Source organism: Convolutriloba macropyga, chromosome 1 (assembly GCF_964194025.1).
Source record: "Convolutriloba macropyga chromosome 1, txConMacr16.3, whole genome shotgun sequence".
In the NCBI taxonomy this organism is placed as follows: Eukaryota; Metazoa; Xenacoelomorpha; order Acoela; family Convolutidae; genus Convolutriloba; species Convolutriloba macropyga.
Window position 1 is genome coordinate 86541538 of NC_134468.1, and position 27958 is coordinate 86569495.

The 27958-nt window shown below is 34.6% G+C and overlaps 2 protein-coding genes across 2 annotated transcripts in view; one reads left to right on the forward strand and one right to left on the reverse strand.

Moving 5' to 3' along the window:
* The window catches only part of LOC142352554 (NDP-glycosyltransferase YjiC-like), a 40022-nt gene extending 14698 nt beyond the window's left edge, over positions 1-25324 (reverse strand). Inside the window, exons 1-3 of the mRNA XM_075404869.1 lie at positions 25036-25324; positions 9584-9739; positions 2262-2478 (exon numbers count right to left, since the gene is read on the reverse strand). Of these exons, the coding sequence (XP_075260984.1) occupies positions 2262-2478; positions 9584-9739; positions 25036-25240 (578 nt within the window). The 5' untranslated portion in view covers positions 25241-25324. The remainder of the gene's footprint in view (positions 1-2261; positions 2479-9583; positions 9740-25035) is intronic.
* LOC142343916 (cullin-4A-like) overlaps positions 1-27958 on the forward strand; it is a 414013-nt gene that overhangs the window by 194701 nt on the left and 191354 nt on the right. The window lies entirely within an intron of this gene.

The window sequence follows — 27958 nt, forward strand, 5'->3', positions numbered from 1 at the left end:
TCTGGTGATTAGTCAGTGAGTCATTGAATGAGGCAGAATACAGAAAACTACAATCATTTCTTTTTTCAGGGCTGCGAATCAAAACAGAGCAAAACTTTCATTAGCGGACTGTATACGTCTTTGTTCTTTACCAGAAGGACCAAAAATTGAAAAAGTTCTTTCCTAGAAGGACCAATTTTTTTATCATGACGTAGAGTAGTGAACAATTAGTTCACGTACCCCAACTTTCCCGCTTTTCTAAAATCTTATGCCAAGTGGCTCAAAAATTGATTTTTATAAATATATGAAAATATCCCAAAAACCCAGTGATTGGGGACCAAAAAATTGAAACAAAAAACCAAAACAGTTATATGATTTCGTATTTTTTATTATCCCCGTCAGAATCGATTTGCTCCGCATGGCAAACTGAAGTATCACTTTATTATAACAACTAACTTCTGGTTAATATAACGTTTTCTAGGGATGCGTAGCGTTTAACCAACAAATTTTTACTTCCTTTTCTGAGCTGTTTTTGAAAGCAATCAATTTGAAACAATGTTTTTAGAGACATTGCTTGGTTTGCGATAAGCAAAATTGTTTATTCAATTAGATGAGTAATTTTAGAGCAGGTTTTTTGGAGTGGATTAAACTCAGTCCGATACACGGATTGTAGCAATAAGAATTGGTTGACAGCTCAATCATACAACCCAGTGAACCGAAACTTGATAACCTTGATAAGAAACATTTTAAAAGATGAAAAATCTTGCCAAGATCTTGCCATGTTACATGGCAAGATAATATCAAGCTTTGTACGAACTTGCAAGATCTTTGCATGTGTGTCAAGAAATAAGATCTTGACATGATTTTAAAGAAAAGTTAAACATAACATGGCGGACATATCAAGTATTGAAGTTTCAATGGAACCCTAACACATATTAGCAACCTAAAAAAACCAGTGTAGAAAGTCCCCAATCTCTGTTACAATTTAAATGAAGAGAAGAATATAAGCGAAGAAAATCTTTGATGAAATTTCAAAGCAGCCAAAACATCAAAAATTATTTTTCGACGGAAACGAGAACAGAATTAATTGAACCGGCCTTAAATCAAATGATTAATCTTCTCTTTATTTTTTGATTAAATATGGGCTTGTAATTTGGAGTCTATTCACCAGCTGTGCATGTGTTACAGACAGTTTTATGAGTGAAACCGAGAAAAGTTTCATTTGATCCACTTAACCCCCAATTTTTTTGGTTTTTTCAAACATCAGTTTTCAGCTAATCTTTTTTTTAGATCATGATGCCTAATTTAACCAAATTTTTATTTCCAAGTTCTACCATGATCTTGGCAATTTTCTTGAAAAATTTTTGGAAATCCCTCAATAAGATTTTGACAAGATCTGACCAAGATATGCCAAGAATTTTTGGTCTATCAAGATCTTGGCAAGATAATTAATGTTTTTTCCAGACTGTCCAGATCTTGCATGTCCTGGCAAGCTTTATCACGTTTCGTGTCACTGGGAAAATACTCAAATTGTTATAAAATGGTGTTTTGTGAAACTTTTTCACAAATTGGCAACCATATACTTGACAATACATACGTTTGAAACAGGGGCTCAGAGATCACTAAGTTATCCCATTTGGCTGTTGCATATACCAAAAAGAGTTCAAATGGCCTTGAAAAAAAATCAAGTCTATGGTTTCTTGGCAACCATATCCAAGACTGTAAAGGTTAATGGTGCCATTGATGACCATATATGGTAAAAATGAAACCTATTTGAGACCTCTTCTTTTTTTGGTAGGATCCAAAATTTTTCGTGATCAAAATTCTGTTTATCTTTTTGCATTATCAATGTTTGATAATTTGTTTGCTGAGCCCATTTGTTTGTTACTATATCACAGGTGCATGACACAAAATAACAGCCTCTAAACCACAATTTTGCCGTTTTTTGCAATACCCCGAAAAATGGCTTCAAGTTGGTTTCTGAAATCATTTCAAAGCTCAACGGTGGGGCCATTTTTTCTGTCAAGGAAACATACTTTGTAAATATTTTGCAGCAAAAATTCAGGGTTAGGTGAATACGAGAATCTCCCTTTAGCCCCCTGAAGATTAGTAAGGTTCACTTTTTCGATCTCAACAGCAACTAACTCGAGTTTTTAGTTGCTAAAAAAGTGGGACCCGACATTTGTGTCCTCTAAATTGGCCGACGCATAAGCTGGTCCGCAACTGAAAAGATCTGATTTTTCTAGTTCTTGAGCAATTTAGTGAAGAAGCAAATAGTGTTCCTTGGTGTGTATAGACCGTATACTCCCGCATCGAAATCCAGCCCAGATTCGTACATGGCAGGATGCGCAGCTGCTCCACTCCACAAAGTGGCATAAGGAATGTCGAGAGACTCTGCCAACATACTCACTGGGGAGTTGAAGAACTCGGCTATTATCAGGTCTGGTTTGTCCTTGGTGATCAGAGACTCTACTGCTGGAATTCCGTATATAACTGCGCCTGTTCCAAATAAAAAGTGTGTAGTGTGAAAATTGTAACTAATTTATAAAAGGGAGCAAAAGAAATAGCATTACTTATTTTAAAAAATTAAAAATCGAATATCCGTTTCCGTTTGTGGCCCCTAGTACGTTATGTACCCCTCATTTACAGAGCACGTGTCATTACATGGTAAATCATTATGTAAAATTATGCGTTGCGTCGGGGGGAGGGCGGTGCAAAAAATAAGCACCAATTAGACTGGGGGGGGGGGCACAAACCGAAAAGGAAAAGATCCTAAAAAATCTTGTGAATTAAGTTAAGAAAAATGATCTAAACTGAAACCATGGCAATTGAAAAAGTGTCTGATAGGAGCTATAATGTTCGCTTACAGCCCAGGTTGAGGCGCCATCCGGAAGTGACTCCTGATCAGACCAAGTCCAACGCACACAGTGTGTTCCCAGAAAAAAAATACAGGGTCTGGGATTTGGTTCGAGCGCACAATGGTATGATCAGAGGTCACTTTGGTCTGGGGATGGCAAGATCAGAGGTCACTTCGGTCAGGGGATGGTATGATCAGAGGTCACTTCAGGATGGGAATGGTATGATCAGAGGTCACTTCGGTCTGGGGATGGCATGATCAGAGGTCACTTCGGTCTGGGGATGGTATGATCAGAGGTCACTTCAGGATGGGAAAGGTATGATCGGATGTCACTTCTGTCTGGGGATGGTATGATCAGATGTCACTTCGGTCTGGGGATGGTATGATCAGAGGTCACTTCGGTCTGGGGATGGTATGATCAGAGGTCACTTCAGGATGGGAATGGTATGATCAGAGGTCACTTCAGGATGGGAATTATATAATCAGATGTCACTTCGGTCTGGGAATGGTATGATCAGATGTCAATTCCGTCTGGGAATGGTATGATCAGAGGTCACTTCGGTCTGGGGATATATGATCAGAGGTCACTTCAGGATGGGAATGGTATGATCAGATGCCACTTCGGTCTGCAGATGGTATGATCAGATGTCACTTCGGTCTGGGGATGGTATGATCAGAGGTCACTTCAGGACGGGAATGGTATGATCAAATGTCACTTCGGTCCGGGAATGATATGATCAGATGTCACTTCGGTCTGGGGATGGTATGATCAGAGGTCACTTCAGGATGGGTATAGTATGATCAGAGGTCACCTCGGTCTGGGGATGGTATGATCTAAGGTCACTTTAGGATGGGAATGGTATGATCAGATGTCACTTCGGGATGGGAATGGTATGATCAGATGTCACTTCAGGATGGGTATAGTATGATCAGAGGTCACCTCGGTCTGGGGATGGTATGATCTAAGGTCACTTCAGGATGGGAATGGTATGATCAGAGGTCACTTCAGGATGGGAATGGTAAGATCAGAGGTCACTTCAGGGTGGGAATGGTATGATCTAAGGTCACTTCAGGATGGGAATGGTATGATCAGAGGTCACTTTGTTCTGGGGATGGTAAGATCAGAGGTCACTTAGGTCAGGGGATGGTATGATCAGAGGTCACTTCAGGATGGGAATGGTATTATCAGAGGTCACTTCGGTCTGGGGATGGCATGATCAGAGGTCACTTCGGTCTGGGGAAGGTATGATCAGAGGTCACTTCAGGAGGGGAATGGTATGATCGGATGTCACTTCTGTCTGGGGATGGTATGATCAGAGGTCACTTTTGTCTGGGGATGGTATGATCAGAGGTCACTTCGGTCAGGGGATGGTATGATCAGAGGTCACTTCAGGATGGGAATGGTATGATCAGAGGTCACGTCGGTCTGGTGATGGCATGATCAGAGGTTGTTCGGTCTGGGGATGGTATGATCAGAGGTCTCTTCAGGATGGGAATGGTATGATCGGATTTCATTTCTGTCTGGGGATGGTATGATCAGATGTCACTTCGGTCTGGGGATGGTATGATCAGAGGTCACTTCGGTCGGGGGATGGTATGATCAGAGGTCACTTCAGGATGGGAATGGTATGATCAGAGGTCACTTCAGGATGGAAATTATATAATCAGATGTCACTTCGGTCTGGTAATGGTATGATCAGATTCCAATTCCGTCTGGGGATGGTAGGATCAGAGGTCACTTAGGTCTGGGGATATATGATCAGAGTTCACTTCAGGATGGGAATGGTATGATCAGATGTCATTTCGGTCTGCGGATGGTATAATCAGATGTCACTTCGGTCTGCGGATGGTATGCTCAGAGGTCACTTCGGTATGGGGATGGTATGATCAGAGGTCACTTCAGGACGGGAATGGTATGATCAAATGTCATTCGGTCCGGGAATGCTATGATCAGATGTCACTTCGGTCTGGTGATGGCATGATCAGAGGTCACTTCGGTCTGGGGATGGTATGATCAGAGGTCTCTTCAGGATGGGAATTGTATGATCGGATTTCACTTCTGTCTGGGGATGGTATGATCAGATGTCACTTCGGTCTGGGGATGGTATGATCAGAGGTCACATCGGTCGGGGGATGGTATGATCAGAGGTCACTTCAGGATGGGAATCGTATGATCAAAGGTCAGTTCAGGATGGGAATTATATAATCAGATGTCACTTCGGTCTGGTAATGGTATGATCAGATTCCAATTCCGTCTGGGGATGGTATGATCAGAGGTCACTTCGATCTGGGGATATATGATCAGAGGTCACTTCAGGATGGGAATGGTATGATCAGATGTCACTTCGGTCTGCGGATGGTATGATCAGATGTCCTTTCGGTCTGGGGATGGTATGATCAGAGGTCACTTCGGTATGGGGATGGTATGATCAGAGGTCACTTCAGGACGGGAATGGTATAATCAAATGTCACTTCGGTCCGGGAGTGCTATGATCAGATGTCACTTCGGTCTGGGGATGGTATGATCAGAGGTCACTTCAGGATGGGAATAGTATGATCAGAGGTCACTTCGGTCTGGGCATGGTATGATTTAATGTCACTTCAGGATGGGAATGGTATGATCAGATGTCATTTCAGGATGGGAATGGTATGATCAGATGTCCTTTCAGGATGGGAATGGTATGATCAGATGTCTCTTTGGTCTGGGGATGGTATGATCAGAGGTCACTTCAGGATGGGAATGGTATGATCAGAGGTCACTTCAGGATGGGAACGGTATGATCTAAGGTCACTTCAAGATGGGAATGGTATGATCAGATGTCACTTCAGAATGGGAATGGTATGATCAGATGTCACTTCGGTCTGCGGATGGTATGTTCAGATGTCACTTCGGTCTGGGGATGGTATGATCAGAGGTCACTTCGGTCTGGGGATGGTATGATCAGAGGTCACTTCAGTACGGGAATGGTATGATCAAATGTCACTTCGGTCCGGGAATGCTATGATCAGATGTCACTTCGGTCTTGGGATGGTATGATCAGAGGTCAATTCAGTGTGGGAATAGTATGATCAGAGGTCACTTCGGTCTGGGGATGGTATGATCAGAGGTCACTTCAAGATAGGAAGGGTATGATCAGAGGTCACTTCAGGATGGGAAGGGTATGATCAGAGGTCACTTCAGGATGGGAACGGTATGATTTAAGGTCACTTCAGGATGGGAATGGTGTGATCAGATGTCACTTCAGGATGGGAATGGTATGATCAGATGTCACTTCATGATGGGAATGGTATGATCAGATGTCTCTTTGGTCTGGGGATGGTATGATCAGAGGTCACTTCAGGATAGGAAGGGTATGATCAGAGGTCACTTCAGGATGGGAACGGTATGATCTAAGGTCACTTCAGGATGGGAATGGTATGATCAGATGTCACTTCAAGATGGGAATGGTATGATCAGATGTCACTTCAGGGTGGGAATTATATGATCAGATGTCACTTCGGTCTGGGAATGGTATGATCAGATGTCACTTCAGGATGGGAATGGTATGATCAGATGTCACTTCGGTCCGGGAATGCTATGATCAGATGTCACTTCGGTCTGGGGATGGTATGATCAGAGGTCAATTCAGTGTGGGAATAGTATGATCAGAGGTCACTTCGGTCTGAGGATGGTATGATTTAAGGTCACTTCAGGATGGGAATGGTATGATCAGATGTCACTTCAGGATGGTAATGGTATGATCAGATATCACTTCAGGATGGGAATGGTATGATCAGATGTCTCTTTGGTCTGGGGATGGTATGATCAGAGGTCACTTCAGGATGGGAATGGTATGATCAGAGGTCACTTCAGGATGGGAACGGTATGATCTAAGGTCACTTCAGGATGGGAATGGTATGATCAGATGTCACTTCAGGATGGGAATGGTATGATCAGATGTCACTTCAGGGTGGGAATTATATGATCAGATGTCACTTCGGTCTGAGAATGGTATGATCAGATGTCAATTCCGTCTGGGAATGGTATGATCAGAGGTCACTTCGGTCTGGGGATATATGATCAGAGGTCACTTCAGGATGGGAATGGTATGATCAGATGCCACTTCGGTCTGCAGATGGTATGATCAGATGTCACTTCGGTCTGGGGATGGTATGATCAGAGGTCACTTCAGGACGGGAATGGTATGATCAAATGTCACTTCGGTCCGGGAATGATATGATCAGATGTCACTTCGGTCTGGGGATGGTATGATCAGAGGTCACTTCAGGATGGGTATAGTATGATCAGAGGTCACTTCGGTCTGGGCATGGTATGATTTAATGTCACTTCAGGATGGGAATGGTATGATCAGATGTCATTTCAGGATGGGAATGGTATGATCAGATGTCCTTTCAGGATGGGAATGGTATGATCAGATGTCTCTTTGGTCTGGGGATGGTATGATCAGAGGTCACTTCAGGATGGGAATGGTATGATCAGAGGTCACTTCAGGATGGGAACGGTATGATCTAAGGTCACTTCAAGATGGGAATGGTATGATCAGATGTCACTTCAGAATGGGAATGGTATGATCAGATGTCACTTCGGTCTGCGGATGGTATGTTCAGATGTCACTTCGGTCTGGGGATGGTATGATCAGAGGTCACTTCGGTCTGGGGATGGTATGATCAGAGGTCACTTCAGTACGGGAATGGTATGATCAAATGTCACTTCGGTCCCGGAATGCTATGATCAGATGTCACTTCGGTCTTGGGATGGTATGATCAGAGGTCAATTCAGTGTGGGAATAGTATGATCAGAGGTCACTTCGGTCTGGGGATGGTATGATCAGAGGTCACTTCAAGATAGGAAGGGTATGATCAGAGGTCACTTCAGGATGGGAAGGGTATGATCAGAGGTCACTTCAGGATGGGAACGGTATGATTTAAGGTCACTTCAGGATGGGAATGGTGTGATCAGATGTCACTTCAGGATGGGAATGGTATGATCAGATGTCACTTCATGATGGGAATGGTATGATCAGATGTCTCTTTGGTCTGGGGATGGTATGATCAGAGGTCACTTCAGGATAGGAAGGGTATGATCAGAGGTCACTTCAGGATAGGAACGGTATGATCTAAGGTCACTTCAGGATGGGAATGGTATGATCAGATGTCACTTCAAGATGGGAATGGTATGATCAGATGTCACTTCAGGGTGGGAATTATATGATCAGATGTCACTTCGGTCTGGGAATGGTATGATCAGATGTCACTTCAGGATGGGAATGGTATGATCAGATGTCACTTCGGTCCGGGAATGCTATGATCAGATGTCACTTCGGTCTGGGGATGGTATGATCAGAGGTCAATTCAGTGTGGGAATAGTATGATCAGAGGTCACTTCGGTCTGAGGATGGTATGATTTAAGGTCACTTCAGGATGGGAATGGTATGATCAGATGTCACTTCAGGATGGTAATGGTATGATCAGATATCACTTCAGGATGGGAATGGTATGATCAGATGTCTCTTTGGTCTGGGGATGGTATGATCAGAGGTCACTTCAGGATGGGAATGGTATGATCAGAGGTCACTTCAGGATGGGAACGGTATGATCTAAGGTCACTTCAGGATGGGAATGGTATGATCAGATGTCACTTCAGGATGGGAATGGTATGATCAGATGTCACTTCAGGGTGGGAATTATATGATCAGATGTCACTTCGGTCTGAGAATGGTATGATCAGATGTCACTTCAGGATGGGAATGGTATGATCAGGTGTCACTTCGGTCCGGGAATGGTATGATCAGATGTCACGTCGGTCTGGGGATGATATGATCAGAGGTCACTTCAGGATGGGAATAGTATGATCACAGGTCACTTCGGTCTGGGGATGGTATCATCTAAGGTCACTTCAGGATGGGAATGGTATGATCAGATGTTACTTCAGGATGGGAATGGTATAATCAGATGTCAATTCAGGGTGGGAATTATATGATCAGATGTCACTTCGGTCTGGGAATGGTATGATCAGATGTCACTTCGGTCTGGGGATGGTATGATCAGAGGTCACTTCGGTCTGGGGATGGTATGATCAGAGGTCACTTCGTTCTGGGGATGGTATGATCAGAGGTCACTTTTGTCTGGGGATATATGATCAGAGGTCACTTCAGGATGGGAATGGTATGATCAGATGTCACTTCGGTCTGGGGATGGTTTGATCAGATGTCACTTCGGTCTGGGGATGGTATGATCAGAGGTCACTTCAGGATAGGAATGGTATGATCAGAGGTCATTTCGGTCTGGGGATGGTATGATCAGAGGTCACTTTGGTCTGGGATGGTCTGATCAGAGGTTACTTTCGTCTGGCACGGTCTGATCAGAGGTCACTTCTTGATGGCACGTCAACCTGGGAGCACGATAAAAATGCAGCCCTATTATGGGAGAGTTAAACTGATAGGGGTGGTGTTTAATATAGACTCCCGTAACCAAGAGAGAAATCGGTATATGACCAGACTGACACCCGTAGAGGGTACGAGATTATTACTAAATAGAACTAACAATATCAAACCCTAAACTTTGAAATAATAATTACAACTAACACAACCACTAAACCCACAACTGGGTTTGAAAATGATACTATTTTAATTGTTAGTTATCTCCTTTCCTCCACGGGGGTCAGGGTCGTCATATACCCATTGAACCAAGGGGGGGGGGGTATTACGAGAGTACCCAAATTAAATAAGTAAGTCTTTTGATTATTACCCAGTGTTATGTTCTGGGTTCTTGCAACAACCGATTCCTCAATGGGCATATTTGCATAGTACCACACTCCAGTGTCGTGGAATTGGGAACCCAAATGAGACACTTGAGATTGACATTGAGATCCAGTCACGAAAGTCACTCTGTATTTGTTCACAACTGTAGAAATTAAGACAGAGGAATTTTTTTTGTTCCGACCGCACATGTGGGGGGAGAAATCATATACTCAAATAGGTTTTTTTAGCCAATTTTGGCCGATATATTCATGTGAGTGGTATCACTAAAGCGCTCTTCAAGCGTAGAGTTTGAAATTAAAAAGATTTTTATATCGAGGTTTAAAGATTTGTGTGAACACGTGATAATTGGCATCATTTTGTTCACTTTTAGCGTAATTTTTGCCCCAATTAAATTATTTTCTATCAAATTGTTAATTCAAAATTAGATTTTACGCTAAAAAATGAAAAAAAAATGTACTCCTTAGAGACGAAGAGCAATAAAAAGACTAGTTTTAGTCTCTTTGGGATCTTTAACTATCAAAAAAATTCTATTGGAGCGCTGATTTGTTTTAATCTTATCGAAATATTGTTTTTTTTGCATGTCAATTAGAGACTAGTCATTTTCCAAACCCAGGTTCCATTAATGAACAACTTCATTTGCAGGCAAAGGAAGCCGAATGAACAAATATTTTGTTTTCAAGGAATATTTTTCACTGCTTTTTTGCTTCGAAACTGTCGTCGTAATTTGTTTTAATGAGATCAAGGATAAACATAAATTAGCGTGTTTATTGATCTTTCCTGAAAACTATTGCTTTCAATTTCTTTTCTAATTCGAGTTATTTTGGTTTTTTGTATAATTGTTCCTAATTGTTGAAACTTTTATGTCACAATATTATAATAATAAGGATCCTATTAGTTATAAAAAAATCAATTGAACATAAAAATAGTTTTTACTGTAATGCTTGTTTTTTTTTGCCTTCGAGAATTTTCTCTCCCATTTTTTATTGAAATATTGAATTAGTTGTTTCTGCCTGTTTTTGTTGCTCTTTACAGGGTCGTAAATTGTTTTTCAAAAAATGACAGGTTATTATTAGTTTCCTACTATGGAGTGAATCAACAAATTAAAGCAGTCAGTTGATAGTTTCAAAAATTATCATTTTCTTGTTTTGAAGAATTTAAATTTTTGTTTTATTTTTCAATTTGTTGTTCTTTTGGTCAACTTGTAGCTTTTTCTCATCATTGAGGAATCTCATCCTCTTAGTTGTAATATAAACATTAATTTATCTTTCAGCATTTTGGCGATAATAACAGATGCGAATGATTTTGGGTTTATAACAGATGCAAAGGTTTTTGAGTTTATATTTAACTGAAAATTTTAAATGTCATTAAAAAAATAACATATAATCTGCAGATAATAGCTGATGTTTTTATTGGCTTCAATACTTTGTGTTTTCGTAAGTTGCTTTTTTGTAGTACTTCTGCATATGTAGTCCGGTTCCATAGCTTAGTTCAACCGAATACATGTCCTATTGTTTTCTTAGTACCTTATTAGTAAATTTATAAAGAACTTCTTAGTTGAAAGCTGATGGTTTTTTTGACTTTTTCTGTTTATGACATTTTATGTTGACATTTTAAAAAAAAATCTGAGGCTCATTTTTCTCCTTTTTGTCGACTTGTTACCTATTCACATCACGCACAAGTTTCAAAAGCTATCTGATGGTTTTTTGATTTTGTTGCTAAGTGCTTTTAGATTTAGATAATGAATATTTGCCGGTAAACTTTTTTTTGGTTTTTGATTATTTTATTGTTTGTTTTTTTCTCGCAGTCTTTTTAATGGCAGATCTTGTTATTGCTTCAATGCGGCATGGTATTATGTAATTCATTTTGTTTTTTCGGTCTGTAACAAAGATCTATTGGACTCTTACATCTACTGTTGAACATCTCTTCATTTAGTTGACAGTCAATTTAAAAACGTAGATGAGATCGGGTCAGAACATTATGTGCCAACTCACCTACCGAGCCTCCTTGTTTGTTTTTCCGTAACATTTTTTAAAAATATTTTGCAACTTGAGTGAGGAGGTTGAACTCCAACCCGTCAAGTTTGAAGTAAAAACCGTTTGACCCAGATGCATACGTACAATTATTTCTACAAAAAATTCTCGTACTCAGTTCTCGTGTAATTTCATGTCACAATCTTTTTCCTTTTTCAAATAAATCAAATTACAATTATTAATTCAAAAATTAAACAAAAAAAGAAAAAAAACTTTTATAAATGCAAAAAACCAAAAGAATAATAATATAAAAAATACTGTCAACGTTTTTTATAAGTTAAATATTTTTCAAAAAAGCAAAACTGAAGAACAAATTTTGATATGATTGAAATATTCGGTTTCAATATTTTAGATGAAAAATAGTAAACGTTGAATCTTTTGCCCTAATTTTTATTCCGATCTGAAAAAGGATTTTATTGGCAATGACTTAACTGTCTGTTGTTGAACAAAATTTGTTATGTTTTAAATTGTTTACGGTTTCCTTTAAATTAAAATGTAAGATCGGAAACTTGAATTGAAAACTACAACAATTAAAAAATTAACTTTAATAATTTAATAAATTCTATATTATGCCTCTTCTATTCAGCTAGAGGCATTGTAGATGAATTTGGTTTTCTGGATAAATAATGGATGCAAATGGTGTTTGAAGTTTTTCTGCTACTTTTAGTTTTTATTAAAACATATCATTTACTTTTGCTAGATCTGTTCGGTACTGTCGAATTATTTTCCTTTTGAATGAAATTAACTTTTTCTAAATCTGAACGAATGGGACTCTATTGTTTTTATTTACTCTATGTCTGGAATTTCTGTTGCTACTTCGAGTATTTGAAAAAAATGAAAAAAAAGTGCGTTCAAGTTTGTACACCTTAATTTTTTGAGAAAAAAATCCATGTTTAATCTTTTGGGGTACTCATTTTGTAAGAGAAAATAAATTTCAATGTTCTAAATTTTGTATCGCATTGATTGGGCAAAAATGGCTCAGCACAAAACTCTTCTATCGTAATGCCAACATTTACATTTGAGGTCCATTTTCATTTGTTTTTTTTTTTGTGACTGTCTTAGAAATGGGAATCGGACCCTCTGAGCCAAATCGGCTTTTTGGGAGTCTACACCACAGCCCCAAAATTGGACAATTGTGGTGGCATTGCTCTGTTGCAGACGACAAGTTCTTATTCTAAAAAATCTGAATGCTGAATAACATTCTTAGATTGATTCATGAGGCTTGTTTCCTCTCATCAGGGATGGCGAGACAAAACCAATAGTTTATTCCATATTTGATCATATGTTTGAGATCTGTGAAGAAACAATTTACCATAACCATACCTGAGTGAGATAATTGAGAAATTATTTGCCGTGCGATACAAAAAATTTGCCCGAGAACATCAAATTCAATTAGCAACCTTCGATAAAACATACTTGTAAACATCTAATACATCTTATTACAAAACCTATATCAAATTTTTCGGTACTGCGGGTCTCGTTTTCGTGAATTTTGTTTGGTCGTTATTTTGTCTGACAAGTTTCCGTTTTTGCGCAAAAAACGTGATCAACTGTCGGACACGCGTAATAAATTGATATGGATATGACCTATATCTACTAGTTCTTTTTCATTGTGTAAATTTTATTTTTTTAAAAGTTTCATATCTCAATTATTTCCAGCCGGCTGTAGTTTAAGTTTTACACAATTTTTTCAGATAAAATAATAAAGTGTTAGCTAACCTACACTATATTCATTGTTAATGATAAATCTAACGTTAGATAACAATACCTCACAAGTTGTAGGTGAACTTTTTTTGAGTTTCTTTTTGTCTGACGATATTGCCTATATTAAATAATCTCTTATGTTTTTTTTTCTAATCATGCGTAGACGTTGATTGATTTAAGATAGATTACCAACAGTTGGTCAAAGATGAAATCATATTTCATATTTCAAGAGATATTTTTCAAAAGCAGTATACAACATCTCCTACAATTTTCGGCCTTGTCTAATGACGTCAATTAATTATCTTTAGCCCAACTTCAACTAAAAGACAGATATATTGAATAACAATAATCGCGTCTTTTCTTTTCCACCCCAGCTTAGTGGGGTTATATATTTTACGCTCCCAGGCGCACGTGCTAATTTATACATAGTAGCGTGCTATATAACAACAATTAAATTGTAACTGGGCGCGCAAAAACAACGTGGCAAAACAGATAAACCCAATAACCTTGATTATATTTGGACGAGAAATGAATCTCTTTGGAGTTCAATTGACCAAATGCTTGTCGTTCAAAATTTTTTTTTTGTCGTTTCTACATCCTCAAAGTTGGTTTTTGTTGCTACATCCTCAAAAAACGACTCCTGAACAAGTTGGAATGAGAATCCAGATTGAATTAGATAAAGGAACGTTTTCAGTTCGACAGATACAATTACAAATAATCGAGATGAATTATCTAGCATTAAGGAAAAGTAAAATTGGTCAGCAGAAAATGTAAACGTTTGATTTGAGTTATCCAGCCTTGCCAATTTATAATCGAAAAGTAAATTTATTGAGCAGTGAATCTAAATGTTTGATTTGAGTTATCCAGCATAACCATTTTTTAAACCGCATTGGAAATTTGTTCAGCAGAGATTTTAAATGTTTTGATTTGAGATATCCCGTTTTACCAAACTTTAAATCAAAAAATGAATTTGTTGAGCAGAAATTGTAATCGTTTGATTTGAGTTATCCAGCATTACCAATTTTTAATCAAAATTAAATATGTTGAGCAGAAATTGTAAATGTTTTTTTGGGATTGTTAATGTTTGATTTGAGTTATCCAGCATTACCATTTATAAATCGAAATGTAAATTTGCAGAACAGAAAGTGTAAATGTTTGATTTGAGTTATCCAGCATTACCACTTTTGAATTCAAAAGCTAAATTTGTTGAGCAGTGATTCTAAATGTTTGATTTGAGTTACCAACCATTACCAGTTTTAAAATCCAAAATTAAATTCCTTGAGCAGAAATTGTAAATCTTTGATTTGAGTTACCCAGCTTTACCAAGTTTTAAATCGAAAAATGAATTTGTTGAGCAGAAATTGTAATTGTTTGATCTGAGTTACCCAGCTTTACAATTTTTTCATCGAAAATTAAATTTGCTGAGCAGAAATTGTAAATGTTTGTTTTGAGGATGTTAATGTTTAATTTGAGTTATCCAGCATTGCCATTTTTCAATCAATCAAAATTAAATTTTTTAAGCAGAAAATGTAAAGTTTGATTTGAGTTATCCAGCATTTCCATTTTCAAAAATCCAAAGCTAATTTTGTTGAGCAGTGATTCTAAATGTTTTATTTGAGTTATCCAGCATTACCATTTTTTAATTTGAAAAGCAATTTTGTTGAGCAGAAATTGTAAATGCTTGTTTTGAGATTGTTAATGTTTGATTTGAGTTACGCATTATTGCCGTTTTTTAATCGAAAAGTAGTTGTGTTGAGCAGAAATTGTAAATGTTTGCTTTGAGTTCTACAGCTTTACCATTTTTTAATCGAAATTTAAATTCGTTGAGCAGAAATTGCAAATGTTTTTTGAGATGGTTAATGTTTATTTAAGTTATCCAGCTTTACCAAATTTTAAATTGAAAAGTTAATTTGTTGAGCAGAAATTGTTAATCTTTGTTTGAGATTGGTTACGTTTAGTTTGAATTATCCAGCATTGCCATTTTGTAATCGAAAAGTAAAATTGTTGAGCAGAAATTGTAAATCTTTGATATGAGTTATCCAGCTGTACCAATGTTGAAATCAAAGATTAAATTCGTTGAGAAGAAATTGTAAATGTTTGTTTTGAGATTGTTTACATTTGATTTGAGTTATCCAGCATTGCCATTTTTTAATCAATAAGTAAATTTATCGAGCAAAAATTGTAAATGTTTGTTTTGAGTTATCTAGCTTTACCAATTTTTAAATCATAAGCTAGATTTGTTGAGCAGTGATTCTAAGTGCTTGATTTGAAATATCCAGCATTACCATTTTTTAAGTCAAAAAGTAAGATTTTCAAGCAGAAATTGAAAATTCTTGTGTTGAGTTATCCGGCATTTTCATTTTTTAATCGAAAACTAAATTTGTTCAGCATAATTTGTAAATGTTTGATTTGAGTTATCCAGCATTACCATTTTTTTAATTGAAAAGTAATTTTGTCGAGCAGAAATTGTATATGCTTGTTTTGAGATTGTTAATGTTTGATTTGAGTTACGCATTATTGCTGTTTTTTAACCGAAAAGTAGTTTTGTTGAGCAGAAATTGTAAATGTTTGATTTGAGTTCTACAGCATTACCATTTTTTAATCGAAAAATGAATTTGTTGAGCATAAATTGCATAAATTTTTTTGAGATTTTTAATGTTTATTTGATTTATCCAGCTTTACCAATTTTCAAATTGAAAAGTAAATTTGTTGAGCAGAAATTGTAAATCTTTGTTTGAGATTGGTTACATTTGATTTGAGTTATCCAGCATTGCCATTTTTTTAATCAAAAAGTAAATTTGTCGAGCAAAAATTGTAATTGTTTGTATTGAGTTATCCAGCTTTACCAATTTTTAAATCATAAGCTAGATTTGTTGAGCAGTGATTCTAAGTGCTTGATTTGAAATATCCAGCATTACCATTTTTTATTTCGAAAAGTAAGATTTTCAAGCAGAAATTGAAAATTCTTGTATTGAGTTATCCGGCATTTCCATTTTTTAATCGAAAATTAAATTTGTTCAGCAGAATTTGTAAATGTTTGATTTGAGTTATCCAGCATTACCATTTTTTTAATTGAAAAGTAATTTTGTCGAGCAGAAATTGTAAATGCTTGTTTTGAGATTGTTAATGTTTGATTTGAGTTACGCATTATTGCCGTTTTTTAATCGAAAAGTAGTTGTGTTGAGCAGAAATTGTAAATGTTTGATTTGAGTTCTACAGCATTACCATTTTGTAATCGAAAAGTGAGTTTGTTGAGCATAAATTGCAAATGTTTTTTGAGATTGTTAATGTTTATTTGAGTTATCCAGCTTTACTAATTTTTAAATCGAAAAGTAAATTTGTTGAGCAGAAATTGTAAATCTTTGTTTGCGATTGGTTACGTTTAATTTGAATTATCCAGCATTGCCATTTTGTAATCGAAAAGTAAATTTGTTGAGCAGAAATTGTAAATCTTTGATTTGAGTTATCCAGCTGTACCAATGTTAAAATCGAAAATTAAATTTGTTGAGAAGATATTGTAAATGTTTGTTTTGAGATTGTTTACATTTGATTTGAGTTATCCATCATTGCCATTTTTTAATCAAAAAGTAAATTTGTCGAGCAAAAATTGTAAATGTTTGTTTTGAGTTATCCAGCTTTACAATTTTTAAATCATAAGCTAGATTTGTTGAGCAGTGATTCTAAGTGCTTGATTTGAAATATACAGCATTACCATTTTTTAAGTCGAAAAGTAAGATTTTCAAGCAGAAATTGAAAATTCTTGTATTGAGTTATCCGGCATTTCCATTTTTTAATCGAAAATTAAATTTGTTCAGCAGAATTTGTAAATAATTGATTTGAGTTATCCGGCATTACCATTTTTTTAATTGAAAAGTAATTTTGTTGAGCAGAAATTGTATATGCTTGTTTTGAGATTGTTAATGTTTGATTTGAAATACGCATTATTGCTGTTTTTTAACCGAAAAGTAGTTTTGTTGAGCAGAAATTGTAAATGTTTGATTTGAGTTCTACAGCATTACCATTTTTTAATCGAAAAATGAATTTGTTGAGCATAAATTGCATAAATTTTTTTGAGATTTTTAATGTTTATTTGATTTATCCAGCTTTACCAATTTTCAAATTGAAAAGTAAATTTGTTGAGCAGAAATTGTAAATCTTTGTTTGAGATTGGTTACATTTGATTTGAGTTATCCAGCATTGCCATTTTTTTAATCAAAAAGTAATTTTGTCGAGCAAAAATTGTAATTGTTTGTATTGAGTTATCCAGCTTTACCAATTTTTAAATCATAAGCTAGATTTGTTGAGCAGTGATTCTAAGTGCTTGATTTGAAATATCCAGCATTACCATTTTTTAATTCGAAAAGTAAGATTTTCAAGCAGAAATTGAAAATTCTTGTATTGAGTTATCCGGCATTTCCATTTTTTAATCGAAAATTAAATTTGTTCAGCAGAATTTGTAAATGTTTGATTTGAGTTATCCAGCATTACCATTTTTTTAATTGAAAAGTAATTTTGTTGAGCAGAAATTGTAAATGCTTGTTTTGAGATTGTTAATGTTTGATTTGAGTTACGCATTATTGCCGTTTTTTAATCGAAAAGTAGTTTTGTTGAGCAGAAATTGTGAATGTTTGGTTTGAGTTCTACAGCATTACCATTTTTTAATCGAAAAGTGAATTTGTTGAGCATAAATTGCAAATGTTTTTTTGAGATTGTTAATGTTTAATTGAGTTATCCAGCTTTACCAATTTTTAAATCGGAAAGTAAATTTGTTTAGCAGAAATTGTAAATCTTTGATTTGAGTTATCCAGCTGTACCAATGTTAAAATCGAAAATTTAATTTGTTGAGAAGAAATTGTAAATGTTTGTTTTGAGATTGTTTACATTTGATTTGAGTTATCCAGCATTGCCATTTTTTAATCAAAAGTAAATTTGTCGAGCAAAAATTGTGAATGTTTGTTTTGAGTTATCCAGCTTTACCAATTTTTAAATCATAAGCTAGATTTGTTGAGCAGTGATTCTAAGTGCTTGATTTGAAATATCCAGCATTACCATTTGTTAAGTCGAAAGGTAAGATTTTCAAGCAGAAACTGAAAATTTTTTTATTGAGTTATCCGGCATTTCCATTTTTTAATCGAAAATTAAATTTCTTCAGCAGAATTTATAAATGTTTGATTTGAGTTATCCAGCATTACCATTTTTTAATTTGAAAAGCAATTTTGTTGAGCAGAAATTGTAAATGCTTGTTTTGAGATTGTTAATGTTTGATTTGAGTTACGCATTATTGCCGTTTTTTAATCGAAAAGTAGTTGTGTTGAGCAGAAATTGTAAATGTTTGCTTTGAGTTCTACAGCTTTACCATTTTTTAATCGAAAAGTGAATTTGTTGAGCATAAATTGCAATTGTTTTTTGAGATTGTTAATGTTTATTTGAGTTATCCAGCTTTACCAATTTTTAAATCGAAAAGTAAATTTGTTGAGCAAAAATTGTAAATCTTTGTTTGAGATTGGTTACGTTTAATTTGAATTATCCAGCATTGCCATTTTTGTAATCGAAAAGTAAATTTGTTGAGCAGAAATTGTAAATCTTTGATTTGAGTTATCCAGCTCTACCAATGTTAAAATCGAAAAATAAATTTGTTGAGAAGATATGATAAATGTTTGTTTTGAGATTGTTTACATTTGATTTGAGTTATCCAGCATTGCCATTTTTTAATCAAAAAGTAAATTTGTAGAGCAAAAATTGTAAATGTTTGTTTTGAGTTATCCAGCTTTACCAATTTTTAAATCATAAGCTAGATTTGTTGAGCAGTGATTCTAAGTGCTTGATTTGAAATATCCAGCATTACCATTTTTTAAGTCGAAAAGTAAGATTTTCAAGCAGAAATTGAAAATTCTTGTATTGAGTTATCCGGCATTTCCATTTCTTAATCGAGAATTAAATTTGTTCAGCAGAATTTGTAAATGTTTGATTTGAGTTATCCAGCATTACCATTTTTTAAGTCGAAAAGTAAGTTTTTCAAGCAGAAATTGAAAATTCTTGTATTGAGTTATCCGGCATTTTCTTTTTTTAATCGAAAATTAAATTTTTTCAGCAGAATTTGTAAATGTTTGATTTGAGTTATCCAGCCTTACCATTTTTTTAATTGAAAAGTAATTTTGTCGAGCAGAAATTGTAAATGCTTGTTTTGAGGTTGTTAATGTGTGATTTGAGTTACGCAATATTGCCGTTTTTTAATCGAAAAGTAGTTTTCTTGAGCAGAAATTGTAAATGTTTGATTTGATTTCTACAGCGATACCATTTTTTAATCGAAAAGTGAGTTTGTTGAGCATAAATTGCAAATGTTTTTTTGTGATTGTTAATGTTTATTTGAGTTATCCAGCTTTACCAATTTTAAAATCGAAAAGTAAATTTGTTGAGCAGAAATTGTAAATCTTTGTTTGAGATTGGTTACGTTTAATTTGAATTATCCAGCATTGCCATTTTGTAATCGAAAAGTAAATTTGTCGAGCAAAAATTGTAAATGTTTGTTTTGAGTTATCCAGCTTTACCAATTTTTAAATCATAAGCTAGATTTGTTGAGCAGTGATTATAAGTGCTTAATTTGAAATATCCAGTATTACCATTTTTTAAGTCGAAAAGTAAGATTTTCAAGCAGAAATTGAAAATTCTTGTATTGAGTTATCCGGAATTTCCATTTTTTAATCGAGAATTAAATTTGTTCAGCAGAATTTGTAAATGTTTGATTTGAGTTATCCAGCATTACCATTTTTTTTAATTGAAAAGTAATTTTGTTGAGCAGAAATTGTAAATGCTTGTTTTGAGATTGTTAATGTTTGATTTGAGTTACGCATTATTGCCGTTTTTTAATCGAAAAGTAGTTGTGTTGAGCAGAAATTGTAAATGTTTGATTTGAGTTCTACAGCATTACCATTTTTTAATCGAAAAGTGAATTTGTTGAGCATAAATTGCAAATGTTTTTTGAGATTGTTAATGTTTATTTGAGTTATCCAGCTTTACCAATTTTTAAATCGAAAAGTAAATTTGTTGAGCAGAAATTGTAAATCTTTGTTTGAGATTGGTTACGTTTAATTTGAATTATCCAGCATTGCCATTTTGTAATCGAAAAGTAAATTTGTTGAGCAGAAATTGTAAATCTTTGATTTGAGTTATCCAGCTGTACCAATGTTAAAATGGAAAATTAAATTTGTTGAGAAGATATGGTAAATGTTTGTTTTGAGATTGTTTACATTTGATTTGAGTTATCCAGCATTACCATTTTTTAAGTCGAAAAGTAAGTTTTTCAAGCAGAAATTGAAAATTCTTGTATTGAGTTATCCGGCATTTTCTTTTTTTAATCGAAAATTAAATTTTTTCAGCAGAATTTGTAAATGTTTGATTTGAGTTATCCAGCCTTACCATTTTTTTAATTGAAAAGTAATTTTGTCGAGCAGAAATTGTAAATGCTTGTTTTGAGGTTGTTAATGTGTGATTTGAGTTACGCAATATTGCCGTTTTTTAATCGAAAAGTAGTTTTCTTGAGCAGAAATTGTAAATGTTTGATTTGATTTCTACAGCGATACCATTTTTTAATCGAAAAGTGAATTTGTTGAGCATAAATTGCAAATGTTTTTTTGTGATTGTTAATGTTTATTTGAGTTATCCAGCTTTACCAATTTTAAAATCGAAAAGAAAATTTGTTGAGCAGAAATTGTAAATCTTTGTTTGAGATTGGTTACGTTTAATTTGAATTATCCAGCATTGCCATTTTGTAATCGAAAAGTAAATTTGTTGAGCAGAAATTGTAAATCTTTGATTTGAGTTATCCAGTTGTACCAATGTTAAAATCGAAAATTAAATTTGTTGAGAAGATATGGTAAATGTTTGTTTCGAGATTGTTTACATTTGATTTGAGTTATCCAGCATTGCCATTTTTTAATCAAAAAGTAAATTTGTCGAGCAAAAATTGTAAATGATTGTTTTGAGTTATCCAGCTTTACCAATTTTTAAATCATAAGCTAGATTTGTTGAGCAGTGATTATAAGTGCTTAATTTGAAATATCCAGCATTACCATTTTTTAAGTCGAAAAGTAAGATTTTCAAGCAGAAATTGAAAATTCTTGTATTGAGTTATCCGGAATTTCCATTTTTTAATCGAGAATTAAATTTGTTCAGCAGAATTTGTAAATGTTTGATTTGAGTTATCCAGCATTACCATTTTTTTAACTGAAAAGTAATTTTGTTGAGCAGAAATTGTAAATGCTTGTTTTGAGATTGTTAATGTTTGATTTGAGTTACGCATTATTGCCGTTTTTTAATCGAAAAGTAGTTGTGTTGAGCAGAAATTGTAAATGTTTGATTTGAGTTCTACAGCATTACCATTTTTTAATCGAAAAGTGAATTTGTTGAGCATAAATTGCAAATGTTTTTTGAGATTGTTAATGTTTATTTGAGTTATCCAGCTTTACCAATTTTTAAATCGAAAAGTAAATTTGTTGAGCAGAAATTGTAAATCTTTGTTTGAGATTGGTTACGTTTAATTTGAATTATCCAGCATTGCCATTTTTTTAATCGAAAAGTAAATTTGTTGAGCAGAAATTGTAAATCTTTGATTTGAGTTATCCAGCTGTACCAATGTTAAAATCGAAAATTAAATTTGTTGAGAAGATATGGTAAATGTTTGTTTTGAGATTGTTTACATTTGATTTGAGTTATCCAGCATTACCATTTTTTAAGTCGAAAAGTAAGTTTTTCAAGCAGAATTTGAAAATTCTTGTATTGAGTTATCCGGCATTTCCATTTTTTAATCGAAAATTAAATTTGTTCAGCAGAATTTGTAAATGTTTGATTTGAGTTATCCAGCCTTACCATTTTTTTAATTGAAAAGTAATTTTGTCGAGCAGAAATTGTAAATGCTTGTTTTGAGGTTGTTAATGTGTGATTTGAGTTACGCAATATTGCCGTTTTTTAATCGAAAAGTAGTTTTCTTGAGCAGAAATTGTAATTGTTTGATTTGAGTTCTACAGCATTACCATTTTGTAATCGAAAAGTGAGTTTGTTGAGCATAAATTGCAAATGTTTTTTGAGATTGTTAATGTTTATTTGAGTTATCCAGCTTTACCAATTTTTAAATCGAAAAGTAAATTTGTTGAGCAGAAATTGTAAATCTTTGTTTGAGATTGGTTACGTTTAATTTGAATTATCCAGCATTGCCATTTTGTAATCGAAAAGTAAATTTGTTGAGCAGAAATTGTAAATCTTTGATTTGAGTTATCCAGTTGTACCAATGTTAAAATCGAAAATTAAATTTGTTGAGAAGATATCGTAAATGTTTGTTTTGAGATTGTTTACATTTGATTTGAGTTATCCAGCATTGCCATTTTTTAACCAAAAAGTAAATTTGTCGAGCAAAAATTGTAAATGTTTGTTTTGAGTTATCCAGCTTTACCAATTTTTAAATCATAAGCTAGATTTGTTGAGCAGTGATTCTAAGTGCTTGATTTGAAATATCCAGCATTACCATTTTTTAAGTCGAAAAGTAAGATTTTCAAGCAGAAATTGAAAATTCTTGTATTGAGTTATCCGGCATTTCCATTTTTTAATCGAGAATTAAATTTGTTCAGCAGAATTTGTAAATGTTTGATTTGAGTTATCCAGCCTGACCATTTTTTTAATTGAAAAGTAATTTTGTCGAGCAGAAATTGTAAATGCTTGTTTTGAGGTTGTTAATGTTTGATTTGAGTTACGAAATATTGCCGTTTTTTAATCGAAAAGTAGTTTCCTTGAGCAGAAATTGTAAATGTTTGATTTGATTTCTACAGCAATACCATTTTTTAATCGAAAAGTGAATTTGTTGAGCATAAATTGCAAATGTTTTTTGTGATTGTTAATGTTTATTTGAGTTATCCGGCTTTACCAATTTTAAAATCGAAAAAAAAATTTGTAGAGCAGAAATTGTAAATCTTTGTTTGAGATTGGTTACGTTTAATTTGAATTATCCTGCATTGCCATTTTGTAATCAAAAAGTAAATGTGTTGAGCAGAAAATGTAAATCTTTGATTTGAGTTATCAAGCTTTACCAATGTCAAAATCGAAAAGTGAAGTTGTTGAGCATAAATTGTAAGCGTTTGTTTTGAAGTTGGATACGTTTCATTTGAGTTATCCAGCATTGCCATATTTTAATCAAAAAGTAAATTGTCGAGCAGAAATTGTAAATGTTTGTTTTGAGTTATCCAGCTTTACCTTTTTTAAATTATAAGCTAAAATTGTTGAGCAGTGGTTCTAAGTGCTTGATTTGAGTTATCCAGCATTGCCTTTTTTTAAATCGAAAAGTAAGTTTCTAGAGCAGAAATTGAAAATCTTTGTTTTGAGTTATTCGGCATTACCATTTTTTAATCGAAAAGTAATTTTGTTGAGCAGACTTTGTAAATGTTTGATTTGAGTTATCCAGCATTACCATTTTTGAATCAAAAAATAATATTGTTGAGCAGAAATTGTAAATGCTTGTTTTGAGATTGTTAATGTTTGATTTGAGTTATGCAGCATTGCCATTTTTAATCGAAAAGTAAATTTGTTGAGCAGAAAATTTAATTGTTTGATTTGAGCTATCCGGCATTACCATTTTTTAATCGAAAAGTAAATTTGTTGTGCAGAAATTGTAAATGTTTGATTTGAGTTATCCATCATTGCCATTTTTAAATCGAAAAGTAATTTTGTTGAACAGAAAGTGTAAATGTTTGATTTGAGTTATCCAGCATTACCATTTATTAATCGAAAAGTACATTTGTTGAGCAGAAATTGTAAATGTTTGATTTGAGTTATCCAGCATTGCCATTTTTAAATCGAAAAGTAATTTTGTTGAGCAGAAATTGTAAAAATTTGATTTGAGTTTTCCAGCATTGCCATTTTTAATCGAAAATAAAATTGGTTAGCGGAAACTGTATTTGTTTGCTATGAATTATCGATCAAATGGGCAAACTGGATGACGGGATTAGCAAAACGAGTTCCAAACCATTCCCATTGAGTGTCTTTGTCAAAAAATAATCAAGATAACTATTATACAATATATCTGTTGTTATTTCTCTTTCACTTTCTCAATATAAAAATCATTCTCATTTGTACAATCTACAATCCTTACAGGTGGCCATTTTTTAAAAAAAATGTGCTTCTGACTTTTTGGGTTTTGGTCAATTAAGAACTATAAATGTAAGACTTTTACTGAATGCGGTGAACTTTTCGCAAAATTTGCGGTGATTGCGGTAAAAACAACTCACCGCAGTTCACCGCAATTCATAGCAAAAAAATTAACCGCTAAATTTATTTATAATCTTTTTCCTTCTAGATAATACCGCGTGCCACTACTGAAAAATAGAAGACGTACCAAAATATTAAAATGCTGTCTATTTTGTATTTTCGGCTAAGCAGATTCGCTATAATATTTTTGGTAGGCTCTATTTGTGCGCCAATCATCATGACACCTCTTCTCTTCATATGAAAAAGAAACGAGATTTTCTTCCGTTTGTGACCCCCCTCCACCCAGTTTAGTGGGCGCATTTTATTTGCAACCCCCCGACGCACATGCCTTTCTTACATGCTGATTTACTATGTAATGACTGTAACTGTGTGTGTGTGTGTGTGTGTGTGTGGGGGGGGGGGTGCATAACATACTGGGTCCACAAACGGAAAAGATTTTAAAAAAAAACAATTCCTGTGGAGTGGTGAAGCAGTGCATTTGCAATTGGGGTCAAAGCAGAGAGGTGGGAGTCACAGCCGGACACTAAGGCCACGTGAACAGATCCATCACTTGTAGTCCCATCGCCCGTTTTTAATTGTGACGTCACAGAAACCGCGTGGACATTACATTGCAGAGAAAAGATAGATAAAATTGTAAAATTCACTATATATTGGAGCATTGAAGACGCTAAATCGAATATATTAATGACAATATCTGCGAGAATATTATAATAGTTAAATATATTTAGAGAACTAAAGTGATAGCTAACGCAAGTTCCAAATATATTTGATCAATGATTATTTGAGCGATACATTATATCAATGATAAATATGAACTCATTAATAATTTGAAGCCAGCTATATGAAATTATAAACGTGACTCCTTCGAATTGTTTTACATAACTTTCTTCTGAGATACTTTCAAGGCTTCGATTAAGTTGAAGGTCAAACGGAGTACAATCGAATATTGAATTTCATTTGAAGCAGTAAAATTGAATTCTGTTATGGGCTGCTTGATTGTATTTGATGTCTAGATCGCTTGGCGTTCAATAACATGCTTGGAATATTGTATTGTTTTGTGTCTCATTTGGTATGTGGTTTCACTTAGTTGAAATTTCCATGATCAAGTCTTCTATTTATCAATTTATATAGACTTTATCATTTAGTAGATAAAAACGGATGAGTTTACAGAGAGTCATGTGTTTTTCGTTGTACAAAAAATTCAAGTAATTAGTTTGCTTAATAATTATCAAATAACATTAAATAATCAATTGGGGCTATAACTGATCTATAAATTGAGTTGATTTATTTGAATCCCGCAAAATATATAAAATATGAAATATTTAAAATATTAAAATCTTGACGTCTTATGCGATCTGATGCGAAAAATTTCTAAATTCGTGCGTTCACGACAAACACGGTCGAGCAATGTTCTAAAATTTTTGTTAAAAGTAGCGAAAGGCGCTGTTTTCTAAAAATCAGCTCAAATTTGTTGCAAATTAATGCGCTGGAAAAAGTTTATTGTATTCTTCAGTGGAACTTATGTTTCTCAGATCGAATGTCCTCCCTAAAATCCTCCCATTTTGTTGTATGAGTGGGGGTAAATTGTCTATGGGGGGTAGGTTGATGTAAGAGTGACAGGTAATTTGGTCGGGGTGTAAAATTATCTAAGAGTGGGGCTGCAATGGGACGATTTTGAGGAACTATCCCCCCTGGCCAAAATTGCGACATACGTGTGGGCTGCAAGGGCTGCATTTGGGAGACTTTTGAGGAACTTTCCCTGGCAAAAATTGCAATGTTAGAGTGCGCCTCAATGAGCCGTATGGGCTGCAATGGTTGGAATTTTGAGGAATTCATCAGCTTGCAATAATTGCGTGTAAGAGTAGGCTGTAAAGGTCTGCAATGGGAGGACTTTTGCCGAAATACCCCCTGGTCAAAATTGCGATTCGTGGGCTACAACGGAAAGATTTTCGAAGAATCAATTCCTGGCCAATGTTGCAATGAAATAGTGGACTGTAATAGTGGGAGGACTTTTGGGGATTTACAACTAACCAATGCTAAAATTGCGATGTAAGTGTGGGCTGCAATAGTAGGACTTTTGATCAATTACTGTTGATCAGAGGGGGTAAAATGATGTAAAAATTGGGCTGCCAAGGGGTGTAAAATGATGTAAGAGTGAGGGATTAACTCTCTTACATCATTTTACACCTTGACAGCCCATTGTAGCCCAATAAGATGCGGCAGTTTTGAGCTGCGTTTTTCTAAATAAAACCTCCCATTGCACTCCCACTTTTACATCTTTTTGTGCGGAAATTTTTTACCCGGGTTACATTTGATAATTCACTGTGATGTTTGTTTTCAGTCACATGGCCTGAACAGCCTGTTGCGTTTTTCTTTAAAAAAACCTCCCATTTAGCCTCCCATTTAGCCTCCCATTTAGCCTCCCATTTAGAAAGCCTCCCAAGAAGTTAATAAGCACCGAGGGAAGCCTAGTTTCTGAATAACTTTGAGACGCTGATAGCCAAAATGTGTCTGTTTTTAGTCAAATTTTACAATGATTAAAAAGTTGCAAGAGTTACATGACTCGTGACTTTGTGTAGTGGGACAGTTTTTCCGCCACTTTTCTCAGCACTCTTCGAGATGAAGCAGTAAGGAAACGAGCGGGACAATTTGTCTAATCTGGAGCATTTTTAGGCCAGGTTTCCAAACATTTGTTTTAATTATAGTACTGAAACAAGCTATCTGTAGTTTATTCAACTGTTGCCATCACAACCAGAGCTGATGAAAAAGCTGTCTCAAAACTCATTGTCACTACAACTTTTCTGGAAAGATGCTTAAGAAATTGTTCTGTTCTATCAATCATCCATCGCAAAACAGGAAAAAATTATAAAAACTACTGTCTACTCTTCAAATGACTACTCTTAGGTCAACATCTCCCTTATAAAAGCCCTGGTTTAACAAATAAGCAATAAAAATCATTGCGAGAACAACAAAAACAGAAGAAATTTTCAAAATTTGATTTAATTTAATCAATTTTTTATTAAAAAAAGTGCTAAAAAAAACTCCAATCAATTCAAGAAGGCACCTAGAAGAAGTAACTTCAACAATAAAGATTATCAACAAAAATTTTTGCTAACTCAGCAAAAAAAAAGTTTTTCACAGCTACGTTTCTCGTTCTCTCAGAATGATTTGTTCACAGAGACAACTCTTGTCTCCCTTCTTTTGACTTCCGTTCAGTTGATTGATCTAAGCACTTTTTTAACGTTTGGCATTGACTTTGCATTCCTGTCTCGAGAACTAAACCAATTTTTTTTTAAAAAAAAACAGAAGATCAGCTTAAATTCCTTTCGAAACGTATAAAAATATATTCGAAGATAGCCATAGGGACAACTGCAAAG